Source organism: Schistocerca americana, chromosome 10, assembly GCF_021461395.2.
Source record: "Schistocerca americana isolate TAMUIC-IGC-003095 chromosome 10, iqSchAmer2.1, whole genome shotgun sequence".
Lineage (NCBI taxonomy): Eukaryota > Metazoa > Arthropoda > Insecta > Orthoptera > Acrididae > Schistocerca > Schistocerca americana.
In genome coordinates this window covers 161,379,055-161,404,148 of record NC_060128.1, presented here as the reverse complement: position 1 = coordinate 161,404,148, position 25,094 = coordinate 161,379,055, and the positions used below count along the sequence as shown (strand labels likewise).

At 44.8% G+C, this 25,094-nt stretch overlaps 1 protein-coding gene across 1 annotated transcript in view; it reads left to right on the top strand.

The window, feature by feature from the left end:
• Positions 1 to 3,939: 3,939 nt before the first annotated feature.
• Positions 3,940 to 25,094, top strand: part of LOC124552325 (sodium/potassium/calcium exchanger 1-like) — a 181,070-nt gene continuing 159,915 nt past the window's right edge. The window contains exon 1 of the mRNA XM_047126597.1: positions 3,940 to 4,064. Coding sequence (XP_046982553.1) covers positions 3,940 to 4,064 — 125 coding nt within the window. The remainder of the gene's footprint in view (positions 4,065 to 25,094) is intronic.

Here is a 25,094-nt window from a genome sequence, read left to right as displayed (position 1 = left end):
ACCGTGTTGCGAGTGGAGGCCGAAATGCACGCGTTTTAGCTCAGGCAGGCTGGCATGAGGAGGGAAGAACTATACTGACGTGAGGTCTGGAACATGACAAGGAATTAGAATTCAGAAAGCGGACGTAGCTAGTTTGATACTCAACTTTAATCCATTAATGATGAACGTCGCTCTTGACGGTACATGATTCACAATATTATCTGTTCAGAATATATTCTGAAGAATATGGCGCCTTGCTAGGTCGTAGCAAATGACATAGCTGAAGACTATGCTAAACTGTCGTCTCTGCAAATGAGAGCGTATGTAGACAGTGAACCATCGCTAGCAAAGTCGGCTGTACAACTGGGGCGAGTGCTAGGGAGTCTCTCTAGCCCAGACCTGCCGTGTGGCAGCGCTCGGTCTGCAATCACTGAAAGTGGCGACACGCGGGTCTGACGTATACTAATGGACCGCGGCCGATTTAAAGGCTACCACCTAGCAAGTGTGGTGTCTGGCGGTGACACCACAAGATTGGAATAATAGAGAATTGTGAAGGTGGTACGATGAATCCCCTGCCAGGCACCTAAATGTGATTTGCAGAGTATCTTTATTGATGTAGAGCTGTACCCTACACTGCCGGCTAGCACCATCTGTAGTGAAATTCCGTTTTCATACTTGTACACCCGGTATGCACCAGCTGCCGAGACACAGGTCAGTAACCATTTGAATAGGTCGCATGCTGGAAACATTGGCGCACAGTACGGCAAGTGTGACAACAAAGGGAACGCGGCAGAGCAACGGCTCGGCACTAGAGATGGGTAGTTCGCGAACGAACGGGTGCAATGGAACGGTTCACCAAGATGAAGGAAAGGACCGAGGAACGAATTCCAAGGAACGATCGGTTCATAGTTCACTTCGGTCGCAGCGGTCTACTTATAGTTCCCGGGAACGAGGAACGATGGGTTCATAGTTCACTAGTTCACTTCGGTCGCGGCGGTCACTTCGGCAGTTCTCGTTCCAGCCTCGGTCGCGTGCTCGTCTCAGCCTCCCTCGGCCTCACCTGCCGTTCTTCGCATGACCACCAGTCTCAGTTCCACTGCCGACTGCTCCTAGTTAGTTCAGTATCCAGTTGTTCGTTTCGTTCACTGCGCTCACCTATTTTACATGTGTTCCAAACTGTTCTAGCGTCCACGACCGGTAATCAAAAAGTAAATTATAGTTACGTAAATTACATAAAAATTACGTTGTATCTAATAGGTACGTCTTTTTAGGTAACAAAGGGTATATCAACTCACTTCATTATATCGATGAACAGCAGAAAACATACTTATATTAAGGCAAGTTTTTTTTGTTATTCATATATTTTTTGGTTTCATCGGTTTGATTTAGCAACTAACTTTCAATAATTTGCTTAATTTTTAGTGTAAGAAAATTCATATAAAACGATTTTCATGTATCTTTCTTATACAAAATATTACATTTAGAAAGGCTCTAATTATTTTTAAGTTTGGTTGTTTCCTATTTGCATTACCTGCTAGTTTGGTTTATATGAAAAAAAAGTGGGTTGTGGGTCATTTTGGCTCAGTAGGAAAAGCGATGCCTCTCAATTTGAAAAGACGTAGATTGCCATAAAATCGTATTTACTTATTATCTCAAAAACATTTGTTCAGAAGGAGCTTTCAAACCAAAAACTTTATTACTGTGAACTTAATTGTTATTATTATTGCTGCATTAACTTTAATAATGAAACATAAAAACCTAATTTTTACTAAGCGTGTGACGCAAGTATGAGAAAACCACACTTTATTTTATGCTTCCATAATGTCTCTACTTCACCTAGGAACTCAGAGACAACGTGAAGTATATATAGGGTGTAAACGATTATTGTTTACAACGTAGCATAGCTATGTAGTGGAAGTCGAAAAGAAGAATTTTATACAAGACATTTTTGGTCTATTAAGTTGGGAAACAGCCAACAACAGGTTTACAGGACTACATGAGCTATAGCCTATGCGCGTCGCGTGAGATTTTCATGTTCTCTTCTCCAGCTCTCTACACACCGTCATCGTTTGTTTCGCAGTTGTTGCATGCATCAGCTTGTTACTTCTTCACTGCCTAATTATTACATGTTTGTCTGTTTGTTGTATCTGCTCGTAACGAGCAACACATCGCCCGTAATTGGCGATCAGTCTGTACTCGGGGCCGGTTTTCCGCGCGCCACCCTATATTATTCCCCTGCGATCAGCCACACAACGCTAAACGAGAGGTTGTAAGTTTGTTACTTTAATTTTTGCTATGTAAGCGGTACTGATGGACAATAAATGCGGGTTAAAAGCTGTGAGCTGTCTGGGGAAGTTAACCGTGCATTACTGCGCAACTGTTTCACCAGGTATCTAGTCTAGGTTTACCAAATTCCCAAACAGACTGACATTAATTATAATCTTTTAATAGTCATACGACAACCGGTGATACACCACTTGCTTCACGTGGTCAACTTGGTTTACACAAAGAGTGTAACTCCACAATAATTTTGATAATTAAAATAAATTAGATCGAAAAGCAATTTACAAAAGAAAAACCTCGAACTGGTTACTAACGTCTTACTGTTAACCTGACGGGTCAAACAGTTATATAAGCACGTGGTACTGGTCTCGCAAAGTACACCGCACGTGGGTTGAACATAAAGAAAAGTTGCTATGTTGAAAAATATTGTCAAGACGAGACGTTATAATCACACAAGCATTCGCATTTAAGATTGATCTTAGTTAGAGTTACTGATCAACACGTGGTTCCACTTTATTCATAAAGTAGTGACAAAGCAACTACCGGAAAATAATCTGAACTTCACACGAGAATTACACTGCGCTGCAATTTAAGATAACATTAGACAGTTTAGAGCTAAACCTGAAATAAAGGTGATTAAATTTTCAGTTAGGCTGAACTTAAGAAATCCATTGTCCTACGGACTTAGCAGACACGCGCTTAGCTGGAGATCTTACCACTTCAGACGCTCGCCACGGACAGACTGCCCTCCGCTCCTACCGAGCGTGCTTCCTGAGGGTGGCTCCCAGATACAAACGGAAGTGGCCAGAGGGGCAACTTCCTATACCAACATGACAACGGACGGCCAGGACCATGCTAAGAATGGAAACCTCTCTGCCTTTAGAAAGCGTAGCTACCTGTTCCGATGTTGGTCCTACTGTTCTCTAGCAGACAGGCTTGTCTGCTACCCTCAAGCATGCAACTAGAAACACATTTGCTCCTTCATCCTCTCACACAGAAGGGAAGGGGGATGACAGTATCTTATCATATACAGTATATAAAAGAAAGCAGATGTAGGTTCCGTATGAGACTGTGTGACACAAATTACATATAAACTGTGTTTTAAAGTGTAGTAGTGTGACAGATCGTTCTTGTTTATGTGTAAAAGTAACACGTTACACTACTCAGTCTCCTCCCAGATAGTCAGAAACGCCACAGTAAATTTAGAAGAGGAATTGATGCCGTAAATGACAACAGATTTAAGAAATTAAACATGAAAGGAATCCAACAGAGACCTTTCAAGGTTCTGTAGAATCACAGAAATTACTTCTAAAAGTGTGTAAGAATTCTGTAATGAATAAAAACTCTATACTCCAGGGGGGAGGCAAGTGCCCCCCCTTGGTGCCCTCCATCCTTCAGTCACCTACACTACTAGTTTTCAGTTTTCCATAAGAACCAAATACCAAGCACAAATAAACCGTGAACGAGTAAAAATGAACGGTTCCCAAAAAAAGAACGATCAGCAGTGAACTAGTTCCCAAGGATGAACGAGTTTGCTCATCTCTAGTCGGCACGACGCGGGCGGGCCCGCGTGTCCGTGGCAACGCTGGGCGCTCGATCACAGTCGAGCCGGCGATGGGGGCAGCCCGTGGAAAGTGCGTCCCTGTGCGTCGCTGTGCGTCGGGGCGCGTATGACGGATGACGCCGGAGCAATCTCTCCAGTGGAGCCGCCGCTGGAGCGTGGAGCGGCTGGAGTGCGGCGCGCTGATCAAGACGGATGGCGGACACGCGGCGGCGTGGCGCCTGCGCCGGCCAGCCCACAGGTAATCTGATCAGAGTGACAGGCGCCGCGGCGGAGCGATGGCTCGTGAAATCGTCCGGAGTGCTCTGCATTTTTGGAGTCGCCCCTCGCCATCTTGCCATCTTTTCAGTGGTTCACCTCGTGGAAGTGAAGGGCAGCCCACATGCAGAGGGCGTTGACTTCCGACGAATGACGCCTCAGTGGACCGGAGAGCCATCAGATGTACATTCAGCAGTAAACACTATTCTGTAAACAGCCTAAATCAGCATCTACACTACTGGCCATTAAAATTGCTATACCAAGAAGAAATGCAGATGATAAATGGGTATTCATTGGACAAATATATTATACTAGAACTGACATGTGATTACATTTTCACGCAATTTGGATGCATGGATCCTGAGAAATCAGTACCCAGAACAACCACCTCTGGCCGTAATAACGGCCTTGATACGCCCGGGCATTGACTCAAACAGAGGTTGGATGGCGTGTACAGGTACAGCTGCCCATGCAGCTTCAGCACGATACCACAGTTCATCAAGTGTAGTGACTGGCGTATTGTGACGAGCCAGTTGCTCGACCACCATTGACCAGACGTTTTCAGTTGGTGAGAGATCTGGAGAATGTGCTGGCTAGGGCAGCAGTCGAACACTTTCTGTATCCAGAGGGGCCCGTACAGAACCTGGAACATGCGGTCGTGCATTATCCTGCTGAAATGTAGGGTTTCGCAGGGATCGAATGAAGGATAGATCCACGGGTCGTAACACATCTGAAATGTAACGTCCACTGTTCAAAGTGCCGTCAATGCGAACAAGAGGTGACCGAGACGTGTAACCAATGTCACCCCATACCATCACGACGGTAATACGCCAGTATGGCGATGACGAATACACGCTTCCAATGTGCGTTCACCGCGATGTCGCCTAACACGGATGCGACCATCATGATGCTGTAAACAGAGCTTGGATTCATCCGAAAAAATTACGTTTTGCCATTCGTGCACCCAGGTTCGTCGTTGAGTATACCATCGCAGGCGCTCCTGTCTGTGATGCAGCGTCAAGAGTAACGGCAGCTACAGTCTCTGAGCTGATACTCCATGCTGCTGCAAACGCCGTCGAACTGTTGGTGCAGATGGTTGTTGTCTTGCAAACGTCCCCATGTGTTGACTCAGGGATCGAGACGTGGCTACACGATACGTTACAGTCATGCAGATAAGATGCCTGTCATTTCAACTGCTAGTGATACGAGGCCGTTGGGATCCAGCACGGCGTTCCGTATTACCCTCCTGAATCCACCGATTCCATATTCTGCTAACAGTCATTGGATCTCGACCAACGCGAGCAGCAATGTCGTGATACGATAAACCGCAATCGCAATACGCTACAATAAAGTCGGAAACGTGATGGTACGCATTTGTCCTCCTAACACGAGGCATCACAACAACGTTTCACCTGGCAACGCCGATCAAATGCCGTTTGGGTATGAGAAATCGGTTGCGAACTTTCCTCATGTCAGCACGTTGTAGGTGTCACCACCTGCGCCAACCTCGTGTGAATGCTCTAAAAATCTAATCATTTGCATATCACTGCATCTGCTTTCTGTCCATTAACTTTTGCGTCTGTAGCACGTCATCGTCGTGGTGTAGCAATTTTAATGGCCAGTAGTGTATATCTACATCTATATACTCCGCAAGCCACCGAGCAGTGCATGACGGAGAGTAGCCTGTGCTTCGACTCGCAAACAGAGAAAGAACGCCTTCTACATGCCTCTGTACGAGCTCTCATTTTTCTTATCTTTGTGGGCCTTACGCAAAATGTACATCCATGCTCACGGAAACCACCGTTAACAAATGTTGAGAGGTTCCAAGCCCTCTTTTGCATGTCTCCTGTCATTTTCATCAATTTCATTAATGTTCTATGTCATTGCACGGTAGTTGTTGTTGTTGTGGTCTTCAGTCCTGAGACTGGTTTGATGCAGCTCTCCGTGCTACTCTATCCTGTGCAAGCTTCTTCATCTCCCAGTACCTACTGCAACCTACATCCTTCTGAATCTGCTTAGTGTATTCATCTCTTGGTCTCCCTCTACGATTTTTACCCTCCACGCTGCCCTCCAATGCTAAATTTGTGATCCCTTGATGCCTCAAAACATGTCCTACTAACCGATCCCTTCTTCTAGTCAAGTTGTGCCACAAACTTCTCTTCTCCCAAATGCTATTCAATACCTCCTCATTAGTTACGTGATCTACCCACCTTATCTTCAGCATTCTTCTGTAGCACCACATTTCGAAAGCTTCTATTCTCTTCTTGTCCAAACTAGTTATCGTCCATGTTTCACTTCCATACATGGCTACACTCCATACAAATACTTTCAGAAAAGACTTCCTGACACTTAAATCTATACTCGACGTTAACAAATTTCTCTTCTTCAGAAACGATTTCCTTGCCATTGCCAGTCTACAATTTATATCCTCTCTACTTCGACCATCATCAGTTATTTTACTCCCTAAATAGCAAAACTCCTTTACTACTTTAAGTGTCTCATTTCCTAATCTAATTCCCTCAGCATCACCCGATTTAATTTGACTACATTCCATTATCCTCGTTTTGCTTTTGTTGATGTTCATCTTATATCCTCCTTTCAAGACACTGTCCATTCCGTTCAACTGCTCTTCCAAGTCCTTTGCTGTCTCTGACAGAATTACAAGGTCATCGGCGAACCTCAAAGTTTTTACTTCTTCTCCATGAATTTTAATACCTACTCCGAATTTTTCTTTTGTTTCCTTTACTGCTTGCTCAATATACAGATTGAATAACATCGGGGAGAGGCTACAACCCTGTCTCACTCCTTTCCCAACCACTGCTTCCCTTTCATGCCCCTCGAGTCGTATAACTGCCATCTGGTTTCTGTACAAATTGTAAATAGCCTTTCGCTCCCTGTATTTTACCCCTTCCACCTTCAGAATTTGAAAGAGAGTATTCCAGTTAACATTGCCAAAAGCTTTCTCTAAGTGTACAAATGCTAGAAACTTAGGTTTGCCTTTTCTTAATCTTTCTTCTAAGATAAGTCGTAAGGTTAGTATTGCCTCACGTGTTCCACGGTAGTAACAGACCGAATAAGGTTACTGTAATGAGAGTATTTGTACTGAGAACCGAAAAAAATACTTTTCACTTGCCCTGGGTGGCCTGTGCGAGGCGAGTATCGGAGGAAGCGGCACACTGCGTTTCCGGTTGGGGGCTGCAGTTCCCTGAATTCTGTGGCGTTCTTACAATAGGCTTAAGCGCCTGGCAGAACGACTGACGTCGGTCGAGTTTCGCCTATTGTATGCAGGGGGAAACGACCTGCGAGACGTCTGAGTGTAGCCGCGGTTTATGTGTTTACCGTTCTAGCGCGTCCAGAACGAAGATTCCTGGCGCCGACTGATGAATTGTCCTCTTGATTCTGAGAATACTTGTGGACTGTGTCCTGCTGTGTGCGACTGTCTGGCGCCGGATGGCCGGTGGTCTAGGAAGGTTGTTTTCGTGGCCGGTCAAATGGCAAGTTCAGTTCCCTCAGCTGAATAGCAGAGGCATGAATGGTCAACTTAGACTGAGGCTAGTTGACGTCATAAAGCCCTGTTCTAAATTAGAGGAAACGGTCGCTATTGGCGCAAATGGTGTTCCGAGACAGTGTGGGAAATTTTGGAATCAGCACTGAATGCTGATTCGTGGTTTCCGAGGAGAGTAGGGAGTTGAGAAAAGCTGGCTTCATGGCTTCCATCGAATCACAGAGGGGAATTCGGGATCTGATCTTCGTCGGAGTTGGACAGTCTTGCAACTTGGTCGCTCTTTTTCGGAATAACTTCGAATTCTCGGACAGCCTTCGCGGCCAGAGGCTGACACAGAGTTGCTGCACGGCAGAAGTTAGCGCCTACATCATCAGGGCGCTGCCTACCGACAACGTGCTGCAGATTTCAGTACTGGTACAGTATTTTGCGGCTCCGGCATTGTAGGACATTATTAATTTTATACTGAATCCCTCAGCAGCACGCGCGCTCGCTTTGCTAGAAGTCCATCTTGCTTGTTCCTCCATGTGATCCCATTTGAGCTCTCTCTACTAATTGTGATACTGTAGTCGGGAGACTAATATTCGATTCACTAGGACCTCCAGTCGTTATCGTCAATCTATTGCAACACAGAGAGTAGGAGCACCTTGTTCTCGAGCCAACTCTTATTCTCATAATATTTCAGCATACCCTATCCTTTAACTTACTGTGTGTGTAGACAATCATGTGCATTTATGTCCTGATGTACAATAAATCTCATTGTAATATTGAATCCCCATATCATTTCGTAGATATAGGCCGAATCACATTTGCTGTTGTTTATTATGATAAAGTTCTCTTTTTTGAGTAGATTACAATTTTTATTAAATTATTGTGAGTGTGCACTCCTTATTTTACCAACTAGCAGGGTCCACCATCATTTCCTTCCGTTACCGTTGTGCTCATATTTAATTAGCTGGTAGATAAGGAGGGGGACGAGTGTATGTCTCGTTCTCATGCAAAATTCGTCTGAGTTAAAGAGGTACAAAACTCTTCTCCACCCCGGCACCTCTCAATGTAGCAGCCATCTCTCAATTACTTCGACGTCTTCTTTTAATCCGACCTGCTGGGTGTCCCAAACACTCGAACACTACTCAAGACTCGGCAGGAAAAAAAAAAAAAAAAAAAAAAAATGTGTGTGATTTCCTAAGGGACCAAACTGCTTAGGTCATCGGTCCCTAGACTTACACACTACTTAAACTAACTTATACTAAGAACAACACACACACCCGTGCCCGAGAGAGGACTCGAACCTCCGGTGGGAGGGGCCGCGTAGTCCGTGACATGGCGCCCCAAACCACACGGCCACTACGCGCAGCTACTGAGGTAAAACATGAAAACTCCGACATCGCTTCGGGCGGGAAAACATCCTGCAAGAACGGGAGCAACGACGACTGAAGTGTCAGTGTGCGAACCAGTGAACGAAACAGCATCGATATGGGCTTTCAGAGACCCAGTTGTGTACCCTTGACGACTGCATGACACAAAGCCTTATGCCTCCCCTGGGCCCACCAACACCGACATTAGACTGCTGATGACTGGATACATGTTGCCTGGTCGGACGAGTCTTGTTTCAAATTGCATCGAGTGGATGGACGTCTACGGGTATGGAGACAACCTCATGAATCCACGGGCCCTGCATATTAACACGGGAATGCTCAAGTTGGTGGACGCTCTGTAATGGTGTGGCGCGCGTGCAATTACAGTGATATGGGACCCGTCACACGTCTAGATACGAATCTGATAGATGATACGTGCGTAAGCATCCTGTCTGGTCACCTGCATCCATTCGTGTCCATTGTGCATTCCGTCTGACATGGGCAATTCCAGCAGAACAATGCGACACTGTACGCGTCCAGAACTGTTAAAGAGTGGCTCCAGGAGCACTCTTCTGGGTTTAAACACTTACGCTGGCCACCAAACTCCCCAGACATGAGCATTATTGAGCCATACCTGGGATGCCTTGCAACGTGCTGATCAGAAGAGATCGCCAGCCCCTCGTAGTCTTACAGATTTATGGACAGCCCTGCAGGATTCATGGTGTCAGTTCCCTCAAGCACTACTTCAGACACTAATCGAGTCCATGCCACGTTCTGTTGCGGCACTTCCGCGTGCTCACGGGGGCCCTACACGATATTAGGCTGGTGTACCAATTTGTTTGGCTTGTCAGTGTATAAAGCGTGTTCAGCTGAAAATACCAAATGTCAAAACAACCAAAACGGTTGAAATTTGCATATGCCGATTTTGGATAACACAGTGATCCATCTAGGGACATGAATGTAATGTCCGGTGTGTTTTTGCACCATTACCTCCACTTGAAAAAGTTCAGAGTTTTGCCCTCAGCAGAAAAAGTGATGCCCACCGTCTTTTTCAATGTCCGATGTTCGATACTCATCGAATTCCTCGAGCACTGAAAAACGATTAACCCTTTTGTGGTTGATGGGATATACATGACCCACTAAAGAAATATTAGTTTTTGGGTGTTGGAACGTCTATATCTCACGTCTGCCTAGTTCTAGCATGCAGCGAGATGTTTTCCGTGCTTGGAGAAAAATACGATGGAGTATGGAGAGGATATATAGATGACTGTGACCGATCAGATGGGGAGACGGGTGTTTATAGTCAGTTGCACGACAATCAAATGAAATTACGATCTTCTGCATTCGAAGAATATCTGAAGTAACTAACTGTTTTTTTTATCCATCATAGACACATACCCAAAAAAACTTCATCTAATGTTAAAAACGTTGGTATTTGTTGAGTCAAAATTATCTTCAAATGTTACGTTGAAAACTCGTGCGCGATATTTCATGCTTTTCATTGTGAGGAGAATAAATGTGTTTTGGTACTGATGTGCTGTTCGTTTTTCCATAATCGCCATCATGATAAAATCAGTCTAAAACTAATTATTTAACTCTGGGAATCCTAGGTGCACATAAAACGTGGATGTAGTTAGGTTCAAGGGGTCACCTGCGTCCCACTTTTGAAAATCGGCCAGGTTAATTTTTTTGTGTAATAGTGTATTATTTATCGCAGAGAAAAACAGATGTCGACCTTTTAATTTTCAAATATGTGATAATAAATTTTAACCACGAAAGGATTAACAGTGACGTGTACCGTGAGACACTGGGTAGCCTACCCAAGTCCATAGAAAGGAGACGGTCTAAGCTGCTCTCGGAGGGCGCGCTAACGATCGTCCACACTTCTTCCAGTCCGCACAAAGTGTTTGTTTTGTTTTGGGGCATGAATAAAAGTAAAGTCATTCGCACCCAGGTCAGAACAGTTAAACACAAAGACTTAAAAGGAGTTAAAAGTGACTACACGTTAAGCGCAATCGACGGAAGGAAAGACTGCTAAAAACAGGGACTTTCTCTTTGGACAAAGCTCTATAAAATACGCCATAGAGATAACGGAGGTCCTGAACTAAAGATTAAATGTCCTTCGCCATATTGCTACGACGGATAAAAAATAACACGCGGTCGCAAGCCTGCGCATCGTTCGCTAAAACGGCCGATAGATAAGTCAGACGGAAAACACAAGCGAGAACGTAAGTGGTTAAAAGAAGCGCATTCAGTCAGGAAATGCCGAATCGTCAAAGGTTGATTGCAATGGGCACAAAGTGGTGGGGGGAACAAGTGTCGATGTGATGGCGAAGTTCAGGTGGGATCACATTGAGCATCACCCCTGCGATGCGTGCATGTCACCCTGCGACTTCCGTTTGTTTGGTCCGCTAAAAGAAAACATCTCAAAGGGAAGCCCTTCAACTACGACGGTGAACTGAAGGTCACAGTGGAGGACTAGTTCTTGTCACAGCCACACGAATTCTGGGGACAAGAATTCCATCGGCTCGTGGAACAGTGGTACAGATGTGCCCAGGCCTTTGGTGGTTCCTTTTCGCCCGTCGTCATCTGCGCGTTATCTTTTGAACCGAGGATGCAAAGCCTTTGCTTCCTCATCATTTTCCGAATTTCATTGTCAAACCACGGTGCGTCTTTTCCGTCCTCAGTATACTTACTAGGCACTTTGTTCTACAGACCACGATTTACAGTCTGTTTAAACTATGCCCATAATTCCTCTACGTCCATCTTTTGGAATTAAGTGATGACAATTCACTGTCTAAGTAGTATTTAAGGTCTGTTCAGGAGTAGTGTCACATTGGTGAACTAGAACGTTATGGTCACTGCCCGCAACAAGATTCAACGGCGTGCGCTGGTGCTAGGGGCACGTCACATGGTAAGGAAAATGCGTAAGCGAAGGAAACACGAATGGAATCCCAACTAGTAATACTGATATTGGCTCAAATGGAGAAACAAAGGGCAGCAGATTTATGGCCTGGTGCATGGGAATTTGCATCTCGGAAAGTGCGAATCCCATTGGCCGTCTGTGTGCTATAGGGGTGAAGGACGACAACACGACAAGATGTTGGACGTCGTAGTCTTATCACAGAATGTGGAGGCCAGTGGCTTTCCTGCTATGTAAACTAGGATAGACGGTGACCTCACGTAGATACACTATGTGATCAAAAGTATCCGGACAGCCCCAAAAACATTCGTGTTTCATATTAGGTACATTGTGCTGCCACGTACTGCAGGTACTCCATATCGGCGACCTAGGTAGTCATTAGACATCGTGAGAGAGCAGAATGGGGTGCTCATCAGAACTCAAGGACTTCGGGTGGTTGGGTGTCACTTGTGTCATACGTCCCCGCGAGATTTTCGCACCCCTAAACATCCCTAGGTCCACTCTTTCCGATGTGATTGTGAAGTGGAAACGTGAAAGGACACGTACAGCACAAAAGCGTACAGGCCGACCTCGTCTGTTGACTGACAGAGACCGCCGACAGAATAGGCAGACATCTATCCAGACCATCACACAGGAATTCCAAACTGCATCAGGATGCACTGCAAGTACTATGACAGTAAGGCGGGAGGTGACAAAATTTGGATTTCACGGTCGAGCGGATTCTCATAAGCCACACGCCACGACAGTAAATGCCAAACGACTCCTCGCATGGTGTAAGGAGCGTAAACACTGGACGACTGAACAGCGGAAAAACGTTGTGTGGAGTGACGAATCACGGTACAAAGTGAGGCGATTCGATGGCAGGGTGTGGACATGGTGAATGCCCTGTGAAAGTCATTTTCCAGCATGTGTGTATTGCCAACAGTAAAAATCGGAGGTGGTGGTGTTATGGTCGTGTTTTTCATGGAGGGGCTTGCACCAATTGTTGTTTTGCGTGGCACTATCACAGCACAGGCCTACATTCATGTTTGAAGCACCTTCTTGCTTCCCACTGTTGAAGAATAATTCGGGGATGGTGACAGCATCTTCCAACACGATCGAGCACCTGTTCATAATGCACAGCCTGTGGCGGAGTGGTCACACGACAATAACATTTCTGCAATGGACTGACCTGCAGAGAGCCCTGACCTGAATTCTATAGAACACCTATGAGTGTTTTGAAACACCGACTTCATGCCAGGCCTCACCGATCGACATCGATACCTCTACTCCGTGAAGAATGGGCTGCCATTCTCGAAGAAACTATACAGCATCTGATTGAACGTATGCCTGCGAGAGTGGAAGCTAAGGCTACGGGTGGGCCAACACCATACTGAATTCCAGCATTACCGATGGAGGGCGCCAAGAACTTGTAAGTCATTTTCAGCCAGGTGTCTGGATACTTTTGATCACATAGTGTATAACGACAGAGTACAATGCTGGTGGAGGCACAAGTGTTTCGGAGCGCCAGAGAAACTGGTATAAGCGTGCGTATTCAAATACACAGATATGTGAACAGGCAGAACACGGCGCTGCTGTCGGCAACACCTATCTAAAACAATTAGTGCCTAGCGCACTTGTTAGATCTCTTACTGCTGCTACAATGGCAAGCCACTGAGATTTAAGTGAGATTGAACGTGTTGTTACAGACGTCGCACGAGGGATGGGAAACAAAATATCCGAGGGAGAGATGAATTGGAGATTTTCCCGTACGGCCATTTCACGAGTGTACCGTGAATACCAGGAATCCGGTATAACATCAAATATCCGAAATCGCTGCGGTCGGAAAAAGATCCTGCAAGAAAGGTACCAACGACGACTCAAGAGAATCTTACAATGAGACAAAACTGCAACCCTTTCGCAAACTGCTGCAGATTTCAATGCTGGGCCGTCAGCAAGTGTCATTGTGCGAACCATTCAGTGAAACATCATCGATATGGGCTTTCGGGGCGGAAGGCCCACTAGTGTACCTTTGATGAGTGCAAGACACAAAGCTTTACGTCTCGTCTGGCCCCGTCAACACTGACATTAGAATGTTGATGACTGGAAACATGTTGCCTGGTCGGACGAGTCTCGTTTCAAATTTTATCGAGCGGATGGACGTGTACGGGTATGGAAACCTCATGTTCACACGGGAATGTTCAAGGTGGTGGAGGCTCTGTAATGGTGTGGGGAGTGTGCAGTTGGAGATACGGAACGCCTGATACGTCTAGATACGACTCTGGCAGATGACACGTACGTAAGCGTCCTGTCTGATCACTTGTGTCTATACACGTCCATTGTGCATTCCGACGGACGTGGGCAATTCCAGGAGGACGATGCGACAGCCGACACGTCCAGAACGCTACAGAGTGGCTCCAGGAACATTCTTCTGAGTTTAAATACTTCCGCTGGCCAGCAAACTCCCCAGAGATGAACATTATTGTGCATATTTGTGATGCCTTGGAACATGCTGTTCAGAACAGATCTCCACTCCCACGTACTCGTACGGATTTATGGACAGCCCTGCAGGATTCATTGTGGTAATTCCCTCCAGCACTACTTCAGACATTAGTTAGTCCACACCATGTCGTGTTGCTGCGCTCCTGCATTCTCGCGCGGTTCCTACAGGATACTAGGCATGTGTACTAGCTTCTTTGGCTGTTCGGAGTGGTTGAACTTAGGGCTCCGAAACAGATACTCCATAAGCGTTCGCATGTCGACTCAATGACATCGTCATTACGATTGCTGTGGACACGTGATCATCATTAGTGAGCCGTAGATCAGTGATAAAGTGCTGCCTGGTCGGACAACTCACGTGTCTTGTTACACCAGACGTGTCTGGATACGATCCTGCCGAACGAGTCCTTGAAACATTCAGCGATCCACAAACACAGGCCTGTGGGGATAGTATTTTGCTATGGGAGACATTCGCTTGTGCTTCCATGACAGCTGTGGACTACGTGAGGATCATTGCGACCGCCTTCCATCCCTTCGTCCTTGATATCTCCCCCGACGGCGATGGATCTTCCAGGAAGATAACCTTCTTTGTGACTCAGCATATGGAAAAGTCAAAACAACGTTGGGTGAAATTACAAGGAAGGGGGGTAACATTAAGAGTGCAGTGCGAATTCCACTTTTAAATGCAGAGGAGAGAACGGGTAAGTGGAAAGCGTACGCTGAAGAACTTGTCTGATGTGCTGGAAGAAGAAATAGGAGTTGACAGAGAAACGTTAGGGGATATATTCTTAGAATCAGAATTTAAAAGAGATTTGGAAGACTTACGTTCAAATAAGGCAGAAGGGAGAGACAGAATTCCGTTAGAATTTCTAAAATCATTGGGGGAAGTTATAACAGAAGACTGTTTGGTTGGTTGCGAAGGAGACCAGACAGCGTGGTCATCGGTCTCATCGGATTAGGAAGGATGGGGAAGGAAGTCGGCCGTGCCCTTTCAGAGGAACCATCCCGGCATTTGCCTGGAGTAATTTAGGGAAATCACGGTAAACCTAAATCAGGATGGCCGGACGCAGGATTGAACCGTCGTCCTCCCGAATGCGAGTCCAGTGTGCTAGCCACTGCGCCACCTCGCTCGGTCAGAAGACTGTTCGCTTTGGTGTGTAGAATGGATGAGACTAGCCATATACCATCAGACTTTAGAAAAAAACATCATCTACACAATTCCGAAACTTTGCAAGAGCCGACAAGTGCGATAACTATCGTACGGATAGCTTAACAGTTCAAGGATCCAAGTTGCTGACAAAAATAATACACAGAAGAATGAAAACAAATGAGAGCCTGGTAGATGACGATGAGTTTCGCTTCAGGAAAGGTAAAGGCACCAAACAGGCTGTTTCGTCGTTGCAGCTGGTAATGGAAGTGAGACCAAAGAAAAATCAAGACACGATCGGAGGATTTGTGGACCTGAAGAAAGCTTCAATAATGTAAAATGGTGGAAGACATTCGAAATTACGAGAAAAGCAGAGGTAAGCTATAGGGAAAGTCTGGTAATGTACAATATGTATAAGACCCAAGACTGAATAATAAGAGTGGAAGACCAAGAACGAAGTTCTCGGATTAAGAAGGGTGTAAGACAGGCTGTAGTTTTCAGCCCGACTGTTGAATCTGTACGTCAAAGAAGCAATGACGGAAATAAAGCAAGAGTTGAAGAGTGGATTTAAAATTCAAGGTGAAAGGATGTCAGTGATAAGATTAGCAGGTGACATTGCTATTGAAAGGGAAGAAGAATTACAGTATTTCTTGAACTGAATGAACAGCTTAATGAGTACACAATATGAACTGAGAGTAAATCCAAGAAAGACGAAAGTAGTCACAACTAGTAAAAATGAGAACAGCGAGAAATTTAACGTCAGGAATGGTGATCAGGAAGTATTTGAAGTTTAGGAATCCTGCTACCGAGGCAGTAATATAACCGAGGGCAGACGGAGCAAGGAGGACATAGAAAAGCACTGGCGAAAAGGGCATTCACGACCAAGAGGACTAGTATCAAACATAGGTCTTAATTTGAGGAAGATACTTCTGAGAATGTACGTTTGGAGCACAGCATTGTATGGTAGTAAAACATGGATTGTGGTAAAAGCTGACCAGAAGAGAGTGTAGCATCTGAGATGTGGTGCTACAAAATAATGTTGAAAATAAGGTGCATTAATAAGGTAAGGTATGAAGAGGTTCTCCGAAGAACTGGCGAGGACAGGAATAAATATATCGAAGACGCTGACAATAAGAAGCGAAAGGATGATAGGTCACGTGTTAAGACATCAAGGAATAAACTCGATGACACTAGCGAGGGCTGTAGAGGGCAAAAACTGTAGAGGATGACAGAGATTGGAATACATCCAGCAAATAATTGAGGACGTAGGTTCAGGTGCTAGTTTGACATGAAAAAGTTAGCGCAGGAGAGGAACTCGTGGTAGGTCGCACCACACCAGTCAAAAACCTGTTGGGCAAGAGGAACCAAAGACTGTTTTTTTTTTTTTTTTTGTCAGAACACTTAGAGGAAGCTAAAATGTATGAGGAAACTGCTTATATAATCCTTGTCCGTCCTCTTCAAAAGCATTGCTATGCGGAATGGGATGCTTACCGGGATCTACGAAGGACATCGAAAAAGTTAAAAGAAGGGTGTATGAGAAAGCTTCGTCGTTCAGTGACTATAGGAGAGTACAGGATGACCTCCATAAAGTTTCTAGTTAGTGTGATGAATGCCATCTAGCTCTGAATGTGGGAAAACGCAGGTTAATGCAGATGAGTCGAAAAACAAACCAAAAATGTTCGAATTCAGGATCAGTAGTGTTCTGCCTGACATAGTCATGTCGATTGAATATTTAGGCGTAACGTTAGAAAGAAATGTGAAAAGGAATGAGCTTATAACGATTGTCGTAGGGAAGGCGAATGGTCGACTTCGGCTTCTAGGGAGAATCTTAGGAAAGTGTGGTTTCATGTGTACACTGAGACCACATATGAGATGGTAATGCGATCCATCCTTGAGTACTGTTCGAGTGTTTGGGATTCGCAACAGGTCGGATTAAAGGAAGTCATCGAAGCAATTCAGAGGCGTACTGTTAGATTCTTTATCGGTAGGTTCGAACAACACGTGTTATGGAGATGCTTCGGTAAATCAAACGGAAATCACTGGAGGCAAGGCGACGTTCATTACGCGGAGCGCAATTGAGAAAATTTAGAGAGTCGGCATTTGAGGCTGAATGCAGAAAGATTCTACTGCCACCAAAATTATTTCGCGTAAGGACCACGAAGATAAGATACGGAGGCATATGGGCAGTCTGGGTTCCCACGCTCTGTTTACGAGGGGAACAGAAGGAGGTACAGGGTGCCCACCGGCACGCACCATACGGTGGCTTGCGGAGTATCGATGTAGATGTAGAAGGGCAGCTCGTTTTGCATCGTCACGGAATAGAGGACAGAGTGTCATGGATACGATACACGATTTGGTGTTTCAATCTTTAAAACAGAGGCGTCTTCCATTGCAGCGAATTATTACACGAAATTTAAATCACCAACTTTCTCTTCCGAATTCCAAAATATTTGGTTGACTTCTGCCTACGTATCGAGAAACGGACATAGTAATAAAATAAGAGAAATCATTGCCTCTACGGAAAGATTTAGGTGTTAATTTATTCTCTATGCTAGTCGGAACGGAATCGCGAAAAATATCGTAAATAGCTCGGGTAAATCCTCTATGAAATAAGTATGACGTGTGGATAGTCATATCTGATGTAAATATAAATGTATATTAAGAGATATCAACTTTTAGTGTGCTCGGTACAATTTGGTTTTAGTCTAAGAGCGTCTTCTGTTCTACAAATGTGATTTTTGTGTAATCAAAAGCTAATTTTAGAAATGACTATATTTTACTTGTGATTGTAATTAAATGTTTATTTACTACGCCGATTTCGAATTATTATGCCTTTATCATGCGAGAGCTCAGTAAGAAGTTGCGTCCATGCGCAATCGTTCATTTTAAAAAGACTCACTCCACTTGTCAATCATGTTTATATATTTTAAACACATAATAAGGCAGGTGTCGTCGTTTGTATAAAACAGAGTAGCATTTTTACATAACTGACAAAGACTACTGTAATAAGACTAAAAACAGCCGACCAGTTGCAATGGATAAAGTAATCTTTACCTAGGTTTCGACAGATTTAAACCTGTCTTCTTCAGAAGGCGGCAATATTTCATTAATATGGAATGATGTATCATTGTCGTTTTTACAAATATCTGCATAGATCCATTAGTCCAAAATAAAATATAACCCTGAAAATAGGGTTTGTCATGTAAATAAAAATTAGTACATGGATGTAGCAGAGCTCATAAGCGAGGTTATGGATGTAGCAGAGCTCATAAGCGAGCACGCAGAAGTGCCACAACACGACGTGGCATGGACTCGACTAAATGTCTGAAGCAGTGCTGGAGGGAATTGACATCGTGAATTCTGCAGGGCTGCCCGTCGGAATGCACAACGGATGTGAATAGATGTAGATGATCAGACAGTATGCTTACGTACGTGTCACCTGTGAGAGTCGTATCTAGACGTATCAGGTGCCCCATATCACTGCAACTGCACGCCACCTCCCCCCCCCTCCCCCCCCCACCCCCCACCCCCCACCTAAAGAGCATCCATCAGCATGAACAGTCCCCTGCTGACATGAAGGGTCCATGGATTCATGAGGTTTTGTCTATACTCGTACTCGTCCATCCGCTCGATACAACTTGAAACGAGACTCGTCCGATCAGGCAACATGTTTCCAGTCATGAACTATCCAATGTCGGTGTTGACGGGCCCAGGTGAGGCGTAAAGCTTTGTGGTGCGCAGTCATCAGGACTAAATGAGTGGGCCTTCGGCTCCGAAAGCCCATATCGATGATGTTTCGTTGGATGGTTCGCACGCTGATACTTGTTGATGCCTCAGCACTGAAATCTGCAGCGATTTGCGGAAGGATTGCACTTCTGTCATGTTGAACGATTTTCTTCAGTCGTCGTTGGTCCCGTTCTTCCAGGACCTTTTTCCGGCCTCAACATTCTCGGAGATTTGATGTTTTGCCGGATTCCTCATATTCACGGTACAGTCATGAAATGGTCGTTCGGTAAAATACCCACTTCATCACTACCTCGGAAATGCTGTGTCCCATAGCTCGCGCGCTGACTATAACACTACGTTCAAAATCACTTAAATCTTGATTACCTGCCAGTGTAGTAGCAGAACTGCGCCAGACACTTGTAGTCTTATATAGGCGTTTCCGCCCGCAAGCCCGTATTCTGCCTGTTTGCGTATCTCTGTATTTGAATATGCATGCCCGTACCAGTTTTGAATAGGAATTCATGTCGGAAAAAGTATAGTTTCCTTTCTATGACGGTTTCTGTTCATTGTGTAACGCGTCCACGTCTGCTGAAGGTAAGAGAAATGTCTCAGAGTTGTCTTGGTATTAAATAGTGCAGACGGCATGACGTGTAATCGTATGGATCAAGTCCCGTCGTTCTCTCGGGCTGTGTCAGCTGTGTGGTACAACCTACTTTCGGCTCGTATAGAACTGCGTGTTCTGTATGTGCCTGGGAGCGCCATCTACCTGCAATCTTTAACAACAACCCACATTCAGCAGAGGACTTCCAAATGGCTCTAAGCACTATGGGACTTAACATATGAGGTCATCAGTCCCCTTGAACTTAGAACTACTTAAACCCAAACAACCTAAGGACATCACACATCTGCCCGAGGCAGGATTCGAACCTGCGACCGTACAGTCACGAGGTTCCGGACTGAATCGCCTAGAACCACTCGGCCACCGCGGCCGGCAGAGGACTTCCAATGCATGTGTGATGGATCATGTTCACCAAACCGATGAAAAACCTATTTCGGCAACCTCCTCTAGAGGAAGGAAGAGATATGCATAGTACTCCATTCCCCTGTCACACCTTTGACATAAATGAAGTCTTTTATAAGTACGGTGATTCTAAGACAGTGACAGGTGTTTGTGAGTTATTGCAATCGCTGTCTATACATTTGCTAGATGGATATGTGTGGAACAGACTGTGTTCTGTTCACAGAGTTAGTGAAGCATGGCGTGTAATTTCACCCGTGAGAAACCACTGCTATGCATTTGTCAATTTCCTAGTAATATGTCTTTGTTTCATGCATTTCTCCGTTGCTCACGATCATTTTATATGACTGATGTGAGCATAGCTTGATTTGCGAACCGTAACCGGATGTGAACGGTGTGCGCCATACATCTCCAGGAAGCTATACAGTGCATGAATCACAAAGAATCTTTTTTTTTCCTTTGATGTAGAAGGTAGTTAGTTTTATCATCTTAAAGTTTCTCGTTATGGTGAGTGGGATATAAAACCTGCAAGGTGAATGTATGTCAGGGGTTGGAAATGTATTTCCTGCATTGGAGCTTTAACGGCGTTGCATTCCACGTGAGTAAAAAATCGGAAACCACATTGCTTTAACATTATACATGTTCAAGTGCAGAACAGTGCAGCCTAAGGACTATGTGTTTATGTTCTACGTCATTTCGCTCTTTCCAGTATCTTATTGGTTTGGAATAAAAACGCTACAACAATACAGAATTTACAGCACAAGTGATTTACGTAAAATGTTTCAAACTCCTTCCGTCTGGAGCTCCATCATGCATGAATTATAAGTTTGTTATTCTTCGTAAACCGTCGGTTATATCATCACAATACTCTCAAAAGTAACAGGCTCGTATCTGCTATACACCAATAAGGAGTGCTAACCTCCTCAGCATGCATGCATCTAGGGAGAGATCATGTATCATTGGATGGTTGACATGAGTGAGATTTGTACGGAACAGTCGCCGTAAAACGCCGGTGTATATCACTCGTGTTAGTCGCTTTAGCCAGTTTGGAACAGCATTATGCTCTTTCTGAAAGTAAAATATTAAAGTGAATTGACTACATGGAACTCACCTCGTTCTGTTCCTTCACGAGACGTCGAATATGGTGGGTATAGTACCCTTCGACTGCTGGTCAGTTTCAAATTACATCAGAGGCAGTGTTGCAGGAAGGGTTGGTTAAAGACAGAGGAGCAGTTACAGGATGCATAGAGTACCATGTAGAGTTTGATCAGGATCCACAAACTCGAGAATACTTTGTAACTCCCATCCATATAGGGAGAGATGGGTAATCGTAATAAAGTCTTACCGAAACTGTAAAGTGTTTCGGCTAAGATAGTTTTTGCATCTCCTCTCTGCTGGTGGCTATTCCCTACACTAAGAAACAGTATGTGTGATATGCGAGGTAGGCAGTGTAACAGGTTTCGGTGATATGTCCATACATATATAACACTGGACAAGTAATACATGGGGGTGGTTTAGCAATGATACATAAATTGAGAATCATGCTTCAGTGTCATTGGCTGATAGCATCACAAGATTGATGCAATGAGATGTTTTGTTATTGTGACATGTCGTCGAGAGTGGTGCTTTTGAACTTGAGTAATGGCGTAAATTTACTGCAAATCTGGTGAAATTACGAAAATTGACGGAAAATTCATAAAATTACGAAGAAAATACGTGTGAGTAAGGGTACTTACATACTCGCCTGGGTGTATGAAAATCATTCCAATGCTCCATCACAGCTATTGAGAACTAATGGTGCATACTACGCGGCCCGCATCTCGTGGTGGTGCAGTAGCGCTCTCGCTTCCCACGCCCGGGTTCCCGGGTTCGATTCCCGGCGGGGTCAGGGATTTTCTCTGCCTCGTGATGACTGGGTGTTGTGTGCTGTCCATAGGTTGGTTAGGTTTAAGTAGTTCTAAGTTCTAGGGGACTGATGACCATAGATTTAAAGTCCCATAGTGCTCAGAGCCATTTGAACCATACTACTAGCGCTCTATGGGTATTGCAGAATAGCCTTTGATCCACTAGCGGTTGTGCGTTGTAAGCCATAAAAATGAAAGTCGCGGTGTCCTAAGATTCCTAGGTCAGGATGACGACCACCTAGGACACCAAAGTAGTGATCATATATGCCTGGGTACAATATGCACCACCCATAAGAAAAATCAATGCTCTTGGACTCATCGAAAACACAACACTGAGACGTCTGCCAGCCTGTCACTGCGGGAGATGAGATTATATGTAGAGGTCATCACCTCCGGACAGCTATTTGGAAACGCTCCACAATACCACACAGTCTTCCATTTTCTATATATTGCGATGTCTTCCACATTATTGTCAATAATGAACACCACCGAGTTTCATTTCAGTCATCCTGTGTGTTGTGATAGCAGCTTACTTACACCATGCGATGTAAGGCTTTCTGTGAGAGCCAGTGGATCGAAACGTGTTGATGTCGTTTTAGCCCTTGACACAGACCTCAAAGACGTGGTAGAAAAACAAAATGTATGGCTGTGTACAAAGGTGTGGTCATAAATTGAACACATGCCTAATATCTTGTAGAGCCCCCGCGAGCACGCAGAAGTGTGGCAACACGACATGGCATGAACTGGACTAATGTCTGAAGTAGTGCTGGAGGTAACTGACAACATGAATCCTGCAGGGCTATCCATAAATCGATAAGAGTACGAGGGGTTGGGGATCTCTTCTGAACAGCACGTTGCAAGGCACCCCAGATACGTTCAATAATGTTCATGTCTGGGGTGTTTGGTGACCAGCGGAAGTGTTTAAACTCAGCCGGCCGAGGTGGCCGAGCGGTTCTAGGCGCTTCAGTTTGGAACCGCGCTACCGCTATCGTCACAGTTTCGAATCCTGCCTCGGGCATGGATGTGTGTGACGTCCTTAGGTTAGTTAGGTTTAAGTAGTTATAAGTTTTAGGGGACTGATGACCTAAGAAGTTAAGTCCCATAGTGCTCAGACCCATTTGAACCATTTTTTTAAACTAAGAAGAGTGTTCGTGGAGCCGCTCTGTAGCAATTGTCCTGCTGGAATTGCGCAAGTCCGTCTGAATGCACAATGGACATGAATGGATGCAGGTGATCAGACAGGATGTTTAAGTATGTGTCAGCTGTCAAAGTCGTATCTAGACGTATCAGAGGTTCCATGTCACTCCAACTGCACACGCCCCGCACCATTCCAGACCCAGCCTGAATAGTCCCCTGCTGACATCCATTGTCCACGGATACATGGGGTTGTCTGCATACCCATATACATTCATCCGCTCGATACAATTTGATACGAAACTCGTCCGATCAGCAACCTGTTTCCTGTCATCAATAGTCCAATGTCGGTGTTGACGGTCCCAGGTGAGGTGTAAAGCTCTGTGTCGTGCAGTCATCAAGGGTTCACGAATGGGCTTTCGGCTTCTAAAGCCCTCATCGATGATGTTTCGTTGAATGGTTTGCACGCTGACACTTGTTGATGGTCCAGCACTGAAATCTGTAGTAGTTTGGGGAAGGGTTGCACTTCTGTCACGTTGAACGATTTTCAGTCGTCGTTGTTCCCGTTCTTGCAGGATCTATTTCTGGCCGCAGCGACGTCGGAGATTTAATGTTTTACCGGATTCCTGATATTCACGGTACACTCATGAATTGGTCGTAGTGGAAAATCCTCTCTTCATCGCTACCTCGGAGATGCTGTGTCTCATTGCTTGTGCGTCGACTTTAACACCGTATTCAGACTCACTTAAATCTTGATAACCTGCCATTGTAGCAGCAGTATCCGATCTAACAGCTGCGCCAGACACTTGTTGTCTTATATAGGCGTTACGACTGTAGCGCCGTATTCTATCTGTTTACATATCTCTGTATTTGAATACGCATGCCTATACCAGATTCTTTGGCGCTTCAGTGCATATTGCTCCAATGTGTTACAGCAAAAAATAATGTATCGAACTGCTTATGGAACAACAACACGATAACCCTCTATTGTGATTAATAGCCTGTGGTATACGGTCTTCCTCCACTACAGGCGACAGAACTTAACACATGTCCGTGAAAGCGAATTCGACCACTTGCCGCCTCCTCGAATGGACCAATACGTGTATGTTTAATGAGATCACAACATATGGTGGATGTCAACACGCATGCTACTTTCGATGTATCAGAACGGAGAAAGGCGGTGAACTGTTATTGAGTTCGCTAACAGGTGACGTTAGCGAAGTTTTTATAGTTCATAATTTCACTCCGTTTTATGTTATAAATACAACGAAGAGAGAGAGAGAGAGAGAGAGAGAGAGAGAGAGAGACTGTGTTGTCAACGAGGACTCTGACAGAATTACACTGTCGTATTTCTTGTGCAGTAGTCACAGGATAGGACATTAGGACATGTTCTGGAATCTATGAAACATGTTCGAGAATCTACTGAGGTGGGTGTCAAGATTAACGGGCTGAAGTTAGACATGCTACGTTATGCAGATGATATTGCTATAGACACAGAGACAAGAGAAGATGTAGAGGAAGTCCTCGGAACAATGGAAGTACGGAACGAGAATAACATTAAAAAGTCTAACGTGGTAGTATGCAGTACAGAAGCAGAATATGAACCTCTGAGAATGTGAATTGGAAGAAAATAGCTAGGAGTGATACAAGAATTTACCTACACAAAATCACAAGGGATGGTAGAAGACGGAAGAAAATTGTGAGCAGAATACAACAGACCAAAATTGCATTTGATCTTAGGAGGAACTTACTCACCAGCAAAAACATGTCTGAAAACAAGGAAACGTATCATGAAACCTTTCGTTTGGTGTGTGGCCCTATAC